This window comes from Musa acuminata, chromosome BXJ3-7 (assembly GCF_036884655.1).
Source record: "Musa acuminata AAA Group cultivar baxijiao chromosome BXJ3-7, Cavendish_Baxijiao_AAA, whole genome shotgun sequence".
Lineage (NCBI taxonomy): Eukaryota > Viridiplantae > Streptophyta > Magnoliopsida > Zingiberales > Musaceae > Musa > Musa acuminata.
The window spans coordinates 3290165-3307542 of record NC_088355.1 but is presented as its reverse complement, the minus strand read 5'-3'; the positions used below and the strand labels follow the sequence as shown (position 1 = coordinate 3307542).

Sequence of the window (17378 nt, the reverse complement as noted above, 5' to 3'; positions counted from 1 at the left end):
ACATTGACACAACATGGGACATCAAAATTGCTACAGTCCTCATAAAGAGTTCAATGACCATCCAAAAAGAAGTGCATCAACCTTGGATGGCTCCTCATACTACCCAATAAGAAATGCCAACACGGAGTCCAACGTACGTGCGTTGATGGCACTACCACTGTCCTTCTCTCCCAGTTTGTCCACATACTCGAAGAGACCTTTGAATGGATTTGAGATCATGGCCTCTGGCTGAACAGTTTTGGATGCATATGATCATTTAGTTTGAAATATTGGGACCAGGGAGCCACAGCTCAGGATGACTGTGACTCCATTGTCGCAGAAGAACTGTAGCTACAATGATTCCGAACCAGGAAGTAGAGTTACTACGTATGGCTCTCTGGATATGCGACGCGACATGCTTCACCCTGAAGCAAACAGGAGAGTTCTGATGCACACAAGCAGATCATTTTCGACTTTATAACCTGGCCACATATCGAAGGGAAATTACATCGAACGCTTGGAGGGCACAAAGTCGTTTTCAAGGTTGCAAGGGAGAAGGGGACGGCCCATTGGGCTGTTTCGATCCACGTGGGTGCCACATCACAATTTTCTCGGAGACCTACGTGACACGTGGGGCCCTATCGGGGCCCATTAATCGGGTCCGACCACCCGACAAAAGTTGCAGGGGTGATTCGGTCGACCTGTGACAAAAATTTGGTTTTTAAATGTATTCCTCCATATTGAATTCTGATTTGAAACTTCAAATTTTTGTATCCATATATATTTATATTCAAGCAAATTAAAAGTCACTAATTCGAGTTTTTTTAATCTTTTTCATATCTGCTTCCAAAAAGTAAATCGTACTGCATTTATCCCTTTAAATATAAATTTAGCGTATATATATATATATATAATATTTTAAATCTATATTAGCAATTGATAACCATAGTTTAATAGTGGATTAACGGGAGGGACCTATGTGTAAAATCATAATAGTTAGAGGGGCTTAATGTTCTATTTTTTATTTACAAAAACTAGAAGGGTGAATATGAAAAAAAGGCTCCGGCGCACACGACAGGAATCACAGCGGTCCACATCGACAGCAACTGATTTGGACGGTCGCGCTGAAGTCGGAAGCACACCACGTGTTCCCCTCATTTTGCGTGCTCACTTAGTTCGGTGTGGGGGGGGGAATAAGTAGGTCACAGTAAAAACACCGAGTCTTATCGCCCCCTTCACCTCCGATGGAGAGGCATTTGACCAAACACGTCGGCGTCGCATTATTCTTCTAATATAGACCACTCATTTCCTCCCTCCGCCATCCACCCTTTGCTCTCACGATGGATTCCAACCCCCGCGCCCGTTCTTCTCCTGCTTCTTCTTCGATCTCGTTGACTTCCTCATCGGACGGCGGTGGAGATGGCGGCGATGGAGGGCCGAAGGATAGGAAGAAGGAGGCGCTGGGGTGGATCGAATGGGGGAGAGGATGGTGCAGCATAATCGGGGAGTTCCTCTTCCAGAGGATCGCCGCCAGCCATGTTGAGAACCCTCTGCCCGTCCCCCCGCTCGATGGCCTCACCTGCATCGTCACCGGCGCCACCAGTGGCATCGGCCTCGAGATCGCCAGGTCCCTCCTCTTTCTCCTCGTTTAGAACTTGTTCTTTACCTTCCCCTTCTTGTTCTGCCGCCTCTATACTGGTTAGATTCGCGCGTTCTACTCACATCGCCGTACTGACCTAATAGTCCGTAATGATCTCTTTATCGTCGTACATTGGCCGTCCCCAAACCCCGCATCGGCGGGAGCCTCGCCGTGTACCGGGTACCCCCTGGATGCTGTAAATGATGCTCGAAAATGTTTGTTTGATGGCAATGGGATTCTGCTCTCTGCGAACATTTCATTTCATCTGATTCGCATTAGGGTTTTAGTTATCTGGGAAATCTTCCTTGAAGACTGCTAGGAAATCTTAATCTCTAATTCTTTGACAACCATTCTGATGGTGTTGATTAAAGGCGCTCATCAACAGGTTGTCTCTTTTATCCAAGGCATTGTGGTCTTCTTAGCATTTATGATTGGTTTCCTATGATGTGAGCGTATCCACGCAACCTAATCAGCTTGGCCATGGTGATTCATGAGCTTTCCTTAGTATAAATTATGCCGTGCTCATACTTTTGTTGCTCACAGATGGCCATAGCGGAAAATTGACACTTTTTCACATTACTGTTGTGTTCTGATTCCAATTTTCTATTATTGGATTCCTTTTGTATCCAATGCAAAATTGATGCCAGAACCAGCTCTTGCATTTTTATTCTATTATTTATGATCATTATTGGATCAAATATTGTAGTGCTGAAGCATATTGTTCTAACTTCTAAGAGCAATCATACTGTCTATTCTTTCCATACAAGTCTAAAACAAGGAGGAAAATTTTCCTTATTTATCTGAGTTTAAGCTTTTGGAAAAGCTTTGTTCGATCAAAAGCCTTGTTGCCATTGTTGCTGTTGTTTATTTTCACAAATAGTATATATGCTGATTGGTTTAGCTCCAGTTTGCCTTTTGTTATTCTCAAAATTTTGGCGTTTTACAATTAATATAAGGTGCAAACTTTAGATGAATTTGTGAAAAGAAATTTCATTCTTGTTTATGCTTTCAGTCAATGGTTGCATTTATTGTTACTACTTACTACTGACAAATTATTAATGGAAACAGGCAACTTGCAGAGTCAGGAGCACATGTTGTGATGGCTGTCAGGAGAACAAAGCTAGCTCATGAGCTGATCCAGAATTGGCAGAATGACAAGTCTGAGATAGGGCTAACCCTTAATGTTGAGGTATGTGCCACCGAAAATACAAGCCAGTACTGAAAAAATAAAAAGAAGCCAGTAGTGTCCCTGTTATTGCTACCACATCTCATAAATGCCAACAAACAGCTTATGTTTTTATGTTTTCTTTGTCTTGTCATTCGTTTTTATCTTGCTAATCATTTTCCTTGTGGTAAAATTTTCTTTTGATTGCCTGCTAAGATTTGTAGAAGCTGTGTTATTTGGGGTATGATTTTACTGTAATGTCTTCTTATAAACTCACCTTGAAGCAGATGACTGTGGCCCCATGGCTTGTTGGCTGGTGGGTTGCTAGTTGGCGGTCTACCAGCCTGTTGCCAGCAGCTAATACAAGCAGCCTGGGGGCTTCAGTATCTGTGCTTCTGTACTTAGTAGTTTATATTACAGAAAGGACTTGATCAGGCATGCATTGTGATTTTTTAAAAAATTAAATTATCCTTTTTCTGTCAGCTGCAGATCGCATTGGCTACTATTTGATTTTTTGTACTTCATTGTCCAGGCAATGGAACTTGATCTGCTCTCTCTAGACTCTGTTGTAAGATTTGCTGAAGCTTGGAATGCTCGTATGGTACCGTTGAATGTATTGATCAATAATGCTGGCATTTTTGCAATTGGAGGTTTGAATCAAGTTCATTAATCTAGTAGTCTTTTTAATCTGCATGATGAACTACATTAACTCCTTATGCCAGATATTTAAAACCTGAATGTCAGAAACATACAGTTTGATAGACCTGGAATTGTGCTTTTGTTGGATGACATGGGAATAAATTTAAATGGAATGGTCTAACAAAAAGAGTGTTTTAATGGAATTACTGATGCATAATCTTGTTTTCCTTTTCCTTCACATGTTTTTTCAGGTAAACTGTAGTTTCTCCACCTATGGCTTGTCCAGGTTTCAACTTACCTATTTGAGTTTTGAAGTGTGTCATTTGACTTATCAGTTCTTTGACTGCATCAGATAACCCTTGTTGTTACTCACTTCATATATGAAAAATATTCTCGTGACAAAAATATCCTGATTCATCAATATGGAAACAATCTCTCTGTTTTGTTTGTAGGGTATGGTTTCTTTCATTGGCCTTCCTCAGTTCTCACAGCAAGAGCCTCATGCATTAGGACCATCCCTTTTTATGAAAATATCCTTCTTGTTAAAATTATATGTTTTATCAGACCATGACTAATTTTGGTATTTGTGGATAAATAAACTTTTGACTTCTTCATTTATTTGGCATCAAATTTCGTTGATGTGGTGCTCGCATTGCATATAAATGTTTGAAATAGCACATGCATAAGTTTTATGTTGTCCAAGTAGGTTCCACACAGTGATTTCAATAGGCGCTCGGGCAAGGCGAGGTGAGGCCCGAGCGCCTCGCTTCACTTCCAGGCGGTGCGCTTTAAAGAGGCGCCACCTGGGCGCTCGCCCGAGCCCAGGCGCCGGGCGCTTCGGGCGAGCGCTTGGGTTAAACTAGGCGATCGAACCAGCGTTTTAGGTCTGGTTCGGTCTCCGGTGCTTTAGTTGGTTCAATCGAACCAACTAAAGCACCGATATCAACTGTCGCTGCCTAACCCTAACCCTGCTCGCGTTCACGCTACCGTTGCTCGCTGCTGCTACCGCTGTCACCGCTCTCGCTCCCGCTGCACGCCACTGCCGCTCCCACTGCCGCTGCACGCCGCTGCTGTTGTTGCCGCTCGCCGCTCCCGCTCTCGTCGCCGCTGTCGTTGCCATTGTCGCCGCTCGCCGCTCTTACTACCGCTGCTCACTTTTACCGCTGTCGCTGCACCCTCGGTCTTCCCTTACAGTCTTACACTCCTCTTCCTTCTCCTCTTTCGAAAGTATACTGTTAACAGTATACTAGTAACAGTAATGTATTTGTATTTATTAGATTAATGATATATTATTTTGATTTTAATATTGTTAAATAATTATATTTATTAATTATATTATATATTTTAATATTTTAGCGTCTCGTTTCACTCGAGCAAGCGCCCGGGCGAGCGCCTAGCGCCTCAAGCGTTTTTGGACCTTGGCACCTTCTGGCGCCTAGCGCTTTCTAAATCACTGGTTCCACATATATGTCACATTGATCCTATGTTTGCCACACACATGCCATAGGATTCCTTGTTGCTCCATGAGCTTTGCTTAATTCTTTTCCTCCATTTGCTCATCTTTCAAAGCTCAAAAACCTTTGATTTGCCTACTGATCTTGGCCAGCTTAATTCATGGAAACTGTCTCTCTACATTAAGTACAAAAGCAAAGTTTGTCTGTTCTCTGGAGCCACTATGTGTTGGTTGGTATCTACAGGTGTGATTTACTTCTTGTCTGTGTACCTTAAGCTTAGGGTTGTAGTGTCTTTGCCGGCACTCACAACTCGTGTCTGCCTACCTATGCTGCAGGCCTGCCCACCATTGCCAGACCTTTTGGTACTTCTTGTCATTGTCCTCCTCCTTTCCACCTCTGCTTACTTCTCCGCATCCCTTGGTACCATCGTATATACTGCATATAGATTGGATATGTCAGTACCAGTACCCAAGATATGAAACCTTGTATAAAATTATATGTATTGATTCTCCCTAGACCTTTCATTGGTAGGAGCCTCCTCAACTCGGCTGTACCAACTTAAATCAATGATGGTATACTTGGATATAATATTGCTCCTTGAGCATTCTATCTTTATGCAATAACATATTGCTTTCACTTAATCTCCCATTTTAATCAGTCTTCTTTTTTAGGAAATCAAGATATCTTCTTTTTCTCAAAAGTTTTCTGATGACATGTATCTCATTTTCGTGAGTCATGCAGCAGAATAAACTTAAATCTTATGTAGATTTATATGCATTTCGATTTCAAAGAATCCCCTTTGTTTAAAAAAGCACTTTGGCTTGTTTCACATTTTATTAGTTTAGTATGTTGACTGCTTCTGCACTATGTTTTGTCTATTGCTATATCCTTGTTATAATGCATGTTATTTATGGTTTATGTGGTGGAACAGTATGCACACTTAGTTTCTTCACTTGAGATATCTGCATATCAATTATTATTGTTTATCAACCCATCTCAGCCTTAACAATCAAAAGAATGTTCTTGCACATGTGATGTCTCTGACATAGCTAATGTTTTTGCATTGTTCTTTAGAACCCCAACGATTTTCAATGGATGGGTATGAGGAACACATGCAAGTGAACCATCTCGCCCCAGCACTGCTTTCGTTGTTGCTTTTGCCATCGCTTCTTCGAGGATCTCCTAGCAGAATTATCAATGTTAATTCTATTGTAAGATCATTTTTTTAGTAACACATTTCTGTTGAAACAGATATGAGTTTTTAGTAACACATTTCTGTTAAAACAGATTTGACGCTTAAAATTGATGCATAATAACCTTTAACATGTATTGCTTCACTTGTGATACCAACATGAAGAGTTCCTTCATGAACCTGAACTCGTTGGATCTCTCTTATCTTTGGGGCTACTATTTGCATTCTAAGAGATCCATAGGATGATAGACTTTTCTAAAATATGCTGAGACCAACCTGTGTGCTTTTTTCTTGGTAGAGGTAGATTTTGGAAATTGATATAGTGAGTTATTTGAAAGCAATGTTAAAAGAAAGAAACTTCCTGATCAAGTTCTTCATCGCTATTGATGATAGAGGCTTAAGCTCTGGTAACTTTAGATGAAGCTTCAGTTGTCATTTTCCTTTAAAAATCAATTCTTATTTGCCTAACTAGTTCTCGGGAAATGTGTGTCCATTGATAAAATATGAAATGAATTTAAGCATTGCTTATTGATTGGGATAAAAAACTTCCAGCCAAACACAATTACCTACTTATTGGTGGTCTCATGGGAACTGCTGTAAGTTCTTAAAGCCCTAACTTGTTTAAATTTGGTGGCAAAACAATAGTTACTAGCAGTTTCAGCTGAATATGGACTTATGTTTTTATGATTTCTGTTGATTGATTTCATAGAAGTATGATTTTCTGTTGCTAGCAGTTTCTTCTTTTAGTTTTATTCTAGAATAAGAGTTATTAGTGATTCTTCGGGGATGGGTATTTTGTTGTTATGGGTGATGGCTGCTTTCTTTATGTTATTGTCCTAATGACTACTCGATAATGTTGTCGTTTCTAAATGATATTTCAAATGATATTGAACCTTTTTTCTTGATTAGTAGGATTTGTTTCCTTTTTTCCTTTTCTTCTTTTAGTTTTATTCTAGAATATTTTTGGAAATATGAATAGACTTATTTCATTACTGCTAGGAGTTAGTAGCCATTCTTCAGGGATGGAAATTTTGTTGTAATGGTTATATGGGTGATTGGTGCTTTCTTTATGTTAATATTCCTAATGTCTCCTCGGTGATGTTGTGGTTTCTAAGAGGCATTTCAAATGATACTGAACTTTTATCTTGCTTAGTCAGTGTCTTCCTTTTCTTCTTTTAGTTTTACATGGTCTATTGTTAATTGCAATGTGTTGGCCACGTGGACATCGAGGATGTGAACATGTCTTCTGGAAGAATATTCATTTATTTCCTTTTGTTTCTTTCAGTTTAACTTGTTCTCTCTTTCATAACTCTCTCTTTTTTTTTTTTTTTTACTTTTAGATGCATTTTGTTGGCTATGTGGACACACATGATATGAACATGACATCTGGAAGAAGCAAATACACAAGCTTAGAGGGTTACTCAAGTAGCAAGCTGGCACAGGTAGCTGTAATAAACTTATTTTTTAAAAAAATTTGAATTGATGATTAAGTTTGTCTTTCTAATGAAGGTATATAGTATGGCTATTTTTCTTTGATTTCAATAAGATTCTGATTCATTGTTGTCTTTATCCTATGTGAATTAGTTACGCAATTCCTAATCTCCAACATTGTAAATGATTCAGTGATGAAATGATGGAACATTATTGTCTCAGGTAAAATTCACTAGCATTCTTCACAAGCGAATACCTGCAGAAGCCGGCATCAGCGTCTTGTGTGTTTCTCCCGGCATCGTTCACACGAATGTTGTGAGTCTTTTAGAAATCTCTTGTATATTTTTTCCCTTCACTAGTGGTGGTTCTTTTTAGTGTTATCCTTACTTGATAATCCACTAACAAGACTTGCTTGAAGAACAAGACCTCAGCAGTCTAATGCAGAGAAACTGCTAAATCAATCTCAGTTAGCAACTTTGTCTCCCATAAGCTTTGTGGCCTAAACCAACCCACTGAGTCCTTGTAACCACCAGAAGATTCAAATCAAGCCTTTAGGATGTTAGCATCCATAGATGTCAGATTTGCAACTCATGCCTTTTAACATCTTAAAACTGTTCTCTTTTGCTGCATATTTGGGTGATCTTAACATGCTTGGAATTTGCAGGCAAGAGACCTACCTAAGGTCATCGTTGCGGCTTATCATCTAATTCCATATTTCATATTCAGTGCTCTCGAAGGTACGAATACCTTCCTGCGGCAGGATCATTTGTTATCGTTGCCATAATGTTCATTCCCATAATATTTATTTCAGGTATTTCCCCGACATAAATAATCAATCGAACTTTTGGTGTTGTAGGTTCGAGAAGCACTCTATTTGCAGCCACTGATCCTCAGGTCCCAGAATACTGTTCAGTACTGAAGGCTGAAGAATGGCCTGTTTGCGCCTACATTTCGTACGATTGCCGTCCGATAAACGCATCCGAGGAAGCCCACAATCTCAAAACTTCACAGGATGTCTGGGAGAAAACACTAGAGTTAATCGGGCTCCCATCCGACGCCTTGAACAAGCTCATCGAAGGCGAGGCAGTGCAGTGCCGTTTTGGACCAAAAGAAGAATGACGACATGATTTTATCCAGGTCATAATTTTGCAATTGGCGAATTGTTTCATCAGTCTTCTTCGCAAGGGAATAAGATTAACGATTAGGTTACCCTCTGTCCTTGCTGCTAGTTTGGTGCATCGTAAGTGGCATTCTCAAGGATTTTGAATTAGACATTAGTTTACTACTTGACCCACCCAGAGAGACTTCATTGTGTGTCGCCTTGGAAACATATTTAATGGTTCGTGCCTGCCTGCCTGCTGGCTGGCTGGCTGGTTAATCAAGATTTGCATGTCTATGTAGACGTCGTGGTCATACAACTTTTTCATTTGACTGACTGATTCGAGCATAAACTGTTACGCCCATCTGATCGACTCAACACATGATTGTTGCCTTTGCTCGATGGTAATACTCTTTCTTCCTCCCTCCTTTTGTGTTCTTGGTTCTCTTTCTTCTTCCTCTTCTAAGGCAATCCATCACAGAAATCGTATATTTAGGCTTGCTTTGTCGAGTGCCACAACTGTTATTCCTAGTGGCGATACTACTAGGAGTTAAAACACTGCCAACTCCATTCTCAAAGGCTGAGTAATATAATATAGCATCTGTTGTTTCTTGGATGCAATGTGATAAAAGATCCGAAACTTAAAATATGCACTAGTGTTAAGTAAACTATTCATCAAGCTGGCCACTAGGGTTAAACATCCATAGACAGTCTTCACTAATTTGTCAGCCTTTCTAGGCGGGGAGATATGCTAATGCTTCAATATAGAAAACAACAAACCATTTTTTTAATGACATCCTGCTTAATCTCTAAGTTAAAATAAGTAGCAATACCAACAACTAGCACTACCTAATCCACCGTCAACGAGAAATAATAAGAATTACATCGAAGTCAGTTGAATGTGCACAGACACAGAGCTGCACTTCCTACAGTGCAAATTTGTGCTCGTATACTTGCAAGCACACAACAAACGTGGAGCTTGCAAGTTCAAATTGTGAGAGTTCATAATGGAATGGATTAAAATGCCAGCTTTAACTCTCCTTTGTTTACAGCACAATGACCACATCACAAGGGTTACTAAACTCCTTTGATTTCAGATGCCAAAGTATTGAGATTCAGCGTCAGAGAGAAAAAAAAAGTAGTACCGTATATAGGTAGGTGTCAGACATGCCACATGCTTTCTGCCATTGGTGTGCTTATGCATTGGGAGGCCAAAGCTTGGAGTCTTGTGTGGTATCCATGACAGCAGGGGGAAGCCATTGCCACATGGCCATGCCAGGGTAAGCAGGGAAGTGGGCAGCCTTGTTTGATGGGGCCTGAACATGCGGAGAAAACGTAGTAGGGGCGGCAGCAGGATGATATGCAAGTGGATGTGGCATGAAGCCAGAAGGAGCCATGCTTATGGCCTTGACTTGTTGCTCTAATGTCTCCTTATCAGCCTTCAATTTCATCTTCTCGTCTCGAAGCTCATTCTTCTCCACCTGATCATACACTTTTACCATCAATGCAATCTTCAAAGCAGAATTATCAAATTTTGTCACAGTAATAATCAGATGGTTACAGAGAGAAGAAAAAAAAAAATCTTTAAGACAACTTGATGGGAAATTGAAGAAAATATCTTCTTCTTTTTTTAATGTCATCATAAGCGTCCCATATCTTTCCTTCATTTAATCCCATCCCTTTAAATCATAAACAAACAAATCTCCAATTACAAAGAAAACCTTGAGCCTACCTAGGTTATATATAATTTAGATAAATGGAATTAAAGAAAATTCTGCCAATGACAGAAACAAATATTGTAGACCAGATTTCTTTGCATTCATGGACCAAAAACTCAATTCTAAAAGATCTACCAAGAAGAATATCAAGCATTAACATTATGCCAACAACATATTGAAGCAATTTGGAGACCAGTTCCTCCAAATAGATGAACCATTGCAAAACCTTTTTCTTATGTATATCTCCACCCCCCGGTACAGGACAAAGAAAGGCGAAGTGGAATGAAAAACAATAATTAACCATATAATGCAATGATCAAGTTGGATCATGGTGGTAGTAGTTATTAGATCAATTAAAGGACCAGTTTCCCAGCTCTGCAGAGTCAGTATGGATAACCTACACAACTAATTAATAGAAACAATTATTGCTATTTATAAATTACTTTGGTATTCTTTATGTTTAAAACAATAACATCATGTATTATTATTATTATTATTATTATTATTATTATTATTATTATTATTTCTAACTACTTTTAGTCCACTTCTGCAGAGATACTAATCCCCCAATCTGGTAAGCTAATCCAACCAACTGCCATCCAATTATGTTGAATGATAAAACTCTATTCCTAGCTCAAACATTTAAACCTTGCTCAGAGATCATTGTCACCCATCAATAGAGAAAGAATATGAACAGAATCAGACCTTCAGATCCTTAATTGTTTCTTGAAGCTTGTCATTCGATTCCTTAAGTTCCTGTGCATCAGCTTTTAACTGTACCAACACACGAGCTGCATCACTTAGTATACTTGCCTTGTCAGACTTAGGAGTTCTACCGGGGTCAAGAATTAAAGACAGTTCTGAAAACCTACAGAGAACAGGAAATTCCAGATAAGTAGCATTACAGGGAATACAGCAGTAGCATTAACAGGGAAAAAGAAAAAAAATTGATCATGCTATTTACTAGCAGACTCTGGTATTTGATACTTTTAGTTTAACAATGAGCACCTATCATTTAACTTATCGCGTCGCATTTTCTCACGGCAAGCTTTTGACTTGAGTCCAGTGGTTGAATCATCTCTAGCCCTGTAAAATCAAAGTTTATGTTAGTTTTAACGAGCCACTCAAAAGTATGACAGTGAAATCAGCTCATAATAATCTGGTTTTAGCTAGATAAAAAGAACCAAGTTGAAAAATATCAGTTAGACACCAATAAAATTTGGGATAAACTTACAATATGATCTCAGGCGTCCCAAACCCTGTTTCCCAAACTATAGCAAAAAAGCCCTAAATCTTCTCGTAGTTATTAAAAAACAAAAATTGCAATCAAATTTGCTCCTTCCTAGTGACTCTTAAAGTGCTTCACAATATTAGCATGTTCCAAGCAAGTATATGGTGTAACTATATCTGCTTAGGTAACCAAGGAAGGTGAAGCAAGTCGTAGCTAGCGGACATGATTCAGTTGAAAACCTTTATACATACAATTTCTTCAGACGGCTGTCTGAAGAAACAAGGACCTAAGTATTACGCTTCTTAAACCTGACTCTTACCTTGCCATGTGAGACACTCTAATTCCACCTCAAAATTTGACCCTAAGGTTGTCCTGAAATCTGTGTTTGTATCAACATTAATTGCCTTCCTTTACATAGAAGAGATGCTAATCTCAAGTTCTCCCCTTTTGTAAGCCAACACAAACAATAAAAACGTAGTTTTGGAATATAGGAATCATAATATTTAATTACCCTACAACTATCACGCACATAAAGTAAGCCCCAGAATCCATCCCCCATCCAGAAAAAGTTGGAAAGAGAACAAAGGGAAGCAGAAAAGGATGAAGAACTGATTCCATTAACATGCTGTTGCAACATATCAGAATCAACATCAAGAAAACACCTACCTTTTCTTTAGGCTAGTCAGCTCCACACCATAAGCCTCCTCGATGCCCACTCTGTCACAGAATTCCCATTCCAAAGACATTAGCGCAATTACTTCACAAACCATTTAGCGTCAAGGCAATGCGATCTAGACACGAGAAATGAACAAGAACAAAACACACGAAAAGAAGCAACGCACCCGGTGGTGGGTACCATGTCGCAGAAGCTCTCGATGGCGCAGCGCAACTCGGCATCGGATCCCCCGCCGTCGACCCAGTAGTCGTCGATCGAGTTGGATTCCATGGAAGGACACGCCCTCCTGCTCCTTCCTTCTCCCTTCTCCTCCCTCGATCCGATCCCTGTCGGAAGGGAAGAAACTAACCAACCGAAAAAGGGTTAGGGTTAGGGTTAGGATAAAGGTTCGGCTTCGGGATCCGGCGACGCCGAAGGATGAGAGTGAGAGAGAGAGAGAAAGAGGAAGGAGACGCGTAGACGCGACGAGGAAAGGAGGGAAGGAAGGGCGGTTTTGTGCTGCGGGGAAAAGGAGCGCTTTTTATCTTCGGTGGGGCCTCGGCGAGCGCCCGTCACCGAATGTGGAAGGTGGAATGCTTCATTTATTTGCGATTTGATCCCTAAACCCATTAATCTTTTCACAATAGTCCTCTGCAGTCGTCAAATTAGAATAACAGTACCATGCATTCATTTCACGCAGAACTAATGACGCGTGCGGACGCTTATCCATTAAATTTACACAAAAACCCTTCCTTGTTTTAATTTTTGGTTTCTAATTCACTGTTATTTTCATAATCATCCTCTGACTTGATTAAATTTCAATACAATCCCGAGACATTTAATCACCGCCTAAATATTACAGAAAGATCTAAATAAAGTTTTCTACAAAAATAAAAACACTCGTCCATGTTTTATTTTATTTTTTTCGTGCCCTTCTGCCGTTCCTACCCCTTAAAAACTTGTTTTGCTGATTTCTACTTTTTATTAGGTAATTCTGACTCCTAAGCTTGACGAACTCAGAATATAAATAATTAATTAAAGTTTCATGTTCCCGTCTATCTTCCACTTGGATCTAAATAATTTATGTCCATCTCATGTATGCTACTCTACATCGAAACATATCATATCATGTCTAGTAAAAAGTAATATCATGCTGAGATGCGTTTCTATGGGAATATATTGTGATCCAAAAGGTTAAAGGCCGACAAGACAATGATAGGGCTCGGATGATGATTTGATTATGACATGATCATGATAAGGGCGGGACATGAAAGGTGAGGAGAAAGAGGGTTAAGGCTTTGGTCTCAGGATATTTGGGACGCCGCGTCTCTTCCATGACCGCACATTGAGGTCGAACAGAGAGGGGCCAAGTGCTACAGTGGGGCAGTGCCTGTGTTGACATCTTGGGAAGTGTTCAAGTAGGCTTGGTTTCACATCATGGTGGCGAAATAGTGTTGACATACTAAATCTACAAAAGTAGGGCTCACTTTGATCAAGATTCTTGTGAAAAAGTTACATTGAAGAACACAAACGAAAAAGGAGAAAAGATGAGAAAGGAACATAAATACCTTGAAAGAAGAGGCATGCAGGCGGCATGGGCACTTCCATGGATATACACAGCCTTGGTCTTCGTTAGGTTTCTTCTCCCGAGCTGCTACACTCTGCACTTTCGAAGGTTAGTGATTTGATTGATGATGAAAAGAATGGACAGAAAATGAGAATCATAACATCAGATATCTTATATAGACAAAAATCATTCAGCATTTCAACAAAAATTGGGAGGCATCCAAAGTGGCTATAAAATTAATTTTGCAGATTGGGAAGGCAACAAAGTTGTTTCAGAGGAGGCAGTTGTAAGAAGCTTGTTTTGGCTGGAAGTTAAAGTACAGGCTGTGATAAGGTGTGGAAGATGATCTGGAATTTAAAGACTCCCAATAACATTGAAATCTATGTTCGGTTGGTTCTGCCATAACATACTTCTCTCAGCTAATAATAACTTGAATTAGAAGGGAATTAAAATCTCAAGGGAAGTCTTAGGAACAGATGCAGCAAGTTAGATTGCTTTGCATGCAACTATAAAGTGTGAAACATTCCAGGCAGCCAGGTCTCATATGGGCTCTAAAGTTAGATATGTTGTTCCCAGGGACCTTTAGGAGTCTGAAAGATTTGTTCTGGCTTTTTCTGAACATAAGAAGGATACCAAATTGAGGAGATTGATCAGGATGTCTGGGCTACTTGATAGGGCCACAATGAGCTGAGTGGTGAAACAGGTATATTTTGACATTTAGTGCCCACAACATACCTGTTCACCTCTCAACTCACTCATAGGCCTACTTAATAGGGCTACTCGATTAACCACACAAGATTTATTGTAGCTAACCATGTAAGTGATAAAGAACAAGTCACATTGATAACAACAATATAAATGAATATGTGATACTGTCAATTATCAATATGCAACACAAAGAATTCGATAAAGAGCTATTAAAAAATTTCAAAGATTCAAGTACCACCATGCACCTAAATCCTCGAGAGATTCACAGACAAAAGAAATATCCTACCTTTAAGCTTTAAACAACACAGAAACTGCAACCTGAAATTTTCTGTCTTCAAGCTTTTGAGCCAGGAAACTGAGAAAATATGCACTGCACAAGATATGCACTGCACAAGTCAAAATAAACACAAAAGTTCAGGGCTAAATCAAATCACAAAATAAAACCTCAAATAAATGAAAATTACAGCTATCAGTAATGACTAGAAGGAAAGCTCTTCTTTAGATCCCTTCCCAATAAAATTTCTGCGAGAAAAAACATGAGCATGAAATCCTAAAACTTGCTCTCCCAAAAGCCATAATCTTCTACAGCTAAGAATGCAAGATATTGGAAGCAAAAATAGCTGGAGAACCACTAGAAATGCAAGATATCAGCTTAATTTCTTAAGCGGAGTTCTGGACATTCCATGTTCAGCTTAATTTTAGTTTGATCCAAAGGAGAGTGGAGCATCGCTATTTCCAGATCTAGCATGTGCTTCTTATTTGATCTGGTCGAGACTCATATGGCTAGCATTTAGCATCTTACTATTACTTGACAGGAGAGGAATATGGACCAATCTGAACATGGAATGTGTCGATATCTGGATGCCAATAGACAGAATAGTAATGCCTCATTGTGAAACCAAAAGCCATCTTCTTTGCGTACTATGCACTCAGTGCAGGCAGGTTCCAAATGTTCGAGGAGATGGAATCAACATTTACAGTTTAAGATCACTCATAAATGTTAGCACCTGTTACAAAGAAACGAAGATCAAGAGAACTGGAGTGAAAATTTTAATGGCAAAGCTCCAAACATATGCAACACTTATAAGTAGACAAACTTGAACCAGAAATCTTAAAAAGTGACAGCAAGTATAAATTTCTAGTTACTGAGCCAATAAAATTGCTTGCTAGATTTCAGCATATTTAGAAAGAGTTTGCAAGGATTTCTTACTATAAATGTGTAAGAAATCTAGGGAGACGGGCAAAGAAAGAACAGATGACAATGACCAATATTAAATGGGGTATGAGAGTTCAATTTCTCTTGCCATCACCAACCCAATCTTAAAAGTGCCTCTCAACTCCAATATGTCCACTTTTATCATCTTATCCATTTCCTTGTAGCTCATGATTGAGGCATTTCTTTGCCACAAAGATAATGCATTCCTTGCAGCAAAATTAATATTCCAAAGAAAAGATAATGCATCAAAGAGAAACACAAAACATTTCTCCAGACAATTTCCACTAGTAAACTTTAATTTTTGTCCTATGTCTTACATTTTCTATCATGAAGCAATTCAATGTGACTGAAAAAAAATCAGCAGGATGAAGCAACAAGGCAAAATTTTTTAGCATCTCATAATCAACAAAGCAGCAAACAAAATCCATCCTCGTAGCAGAGTGATCAAAGGGGTCAGGAACATGGAAACTATATGCAAGACAATCCAGTTATGCTGAGTTACTACACCCTTTAGCCATCATTCAAACAAAATGAGCAGAATTTGCATTGGTTGCCCTAGAATTGAACCCCATTGCCACAGCGGAACAATTGATGGACCATGCGATCTTCAGATTTTTGTTATCAACTCTGCAATTGCTACGAATCTGAATCTAAAATGCACTAAGAGTATCTCTACACCCAGACATTAACCAGAAGAGAAAACAGATCAAGCTGTAAAGAAAGGCCGAGAGTTATAGAGTCGGGCGAATACCCTCTCCTGAGGGCCCATGGGTCCACGGAGCCTATGGCCGTGGCACTGATGGACCCTCGACGCCCCATCTCTGCAATCGCCAGCCTTCTTCCACCACCACCTCCTCCTTCTCCCCTGTTTCCGGCAATTGCTCCTGGCTGTTGCTGATGATGATTCCCCTCACGTTCTCGCCTCTCTACTGAGTCGGATCTTTTCTGCTCCGCAGTAGATGAGATAAGGATGACGATTCTTCGTAGAGGAGAAGGAACAGCAGCAAGAAGGGCGGCGATGAGAATGGTGGAGAGAGAACGGCGATAGAGGATGAAACGGACTAAGGAGGGAAGCAAAAGAACTCTAATTTTCCTTTTTTTGAGCTAAATATAATTAATATTTATATTAGCGACAATATATCTATTTTCACTAACATATTGGGAACGACATTAAAATATTTTTAATGCAAGAAAAAGTTATTAAAAGCATAATTTGACATAATTCATATTGTTTAAAAAAGTAGTTTAATAGGTATGAAACTAATTTTACGCTATAAAAATAATTTTATTATATTTTTATATATTTTAAATTTTAAATTTCACTTGTTATCCATCACAAAAACTTAATAGAGGTGTTCAAATCAAATAAAAAAATTAATCTAATCAAAATTAAATCTAAATTGATCTAATTCAAAATTAGATCGTGTTGTCCAATTGGATAAAGATTCCGACTCGATTCAATTGAATTTAACTAGTTCATTATATATATATAAGCTAGTTAATCGATTAATCGAATTGAATTAATTACTTTTTAATTAATTCAATTAGATAGCTCTGAAACTATTGGTTTGAATCTTATAAAATTATGTAATTATCTCTGAAGAGCATATTAGGAGGGAAGGAGGGAAGGAGGGACACTTCTTAACATAAAAATTAATTGAGATATTTTTCTACATAAATTCCCC

At 39.1% G+C, this 17378-nt stretch overlaps 2 protein-coding genes and 1 long non-coding RNA gene across 3 annotated transcripts; 1 reads left to right on the top strand and 2 right to left on the bottom strand.

The window, feature by feature from the left end:
• The first annotated feature begins 1213 nt into the window (after positions 1–1213).
• Positions 1214–8962, top strand: LOC103990674 (dehydrogenase/reductase SDR family member FEY). The gene is made up of 8 exons (XM_009409893.2): positions 1214–1606; positions 2687–2807; positions 3316–3433; positions 5951–6087; positions 7409–7510; positions 7722–7814; positions 8164–8236; positions 8356–8962. The coding sequence occupies exons 1-8, from the start codon at positions 1320–1322 to the stop codon at positions 8616–8618; spliced, it is 1194 nt and encodes a 397-aa protein (XP_009408168.2). The 5' UTR covers positions 1214–1319; the 3' UTR covers positions 8619–8962.
• A 628-nt stretch (positions 8963–9590) lies between these two features.
• On the bottom strand, positions 9591–12693 carry LOC135586943 (transcription factor ILR3-like). Its single transcript, XM_065158856.1, has 5 exons — positions 12390–12693; positions 12214–12264; positions 11325–11402; positions 11022–11184; positions 9591–10079 (listed from the first exon to the last, which is right to left on the bottom strand). The coding sequence occupies exons 1-5, from the start codon at positions 12491–12493 to the stop codon at positions 9795–9797; spliced, it is 681 nt and encodes a 226-aa protein (XP_065014928.1). The 5' UTR covers positions 12494–12693; the 3' UTR covers positions 9591–9794.
• Positions 12694–13827: 1134 nt separating this feature from the next.
• Positions 13828–15230, bottom strand: LOC108953407 (uncharacterized). Its single transcript, XR_010498141.1, has 3 exons — positions 14942–15230; positions 14764–14847; positions 13828–13861 (listed from the first exon to the last, which is right to left on the bottom strand). It is a non-coding gene; the product is annotated as an uncharacterized LOC108953407 (long non-coding RNA).
• Positions 15231–17378: the final 2148 nt, after the last annotated feature.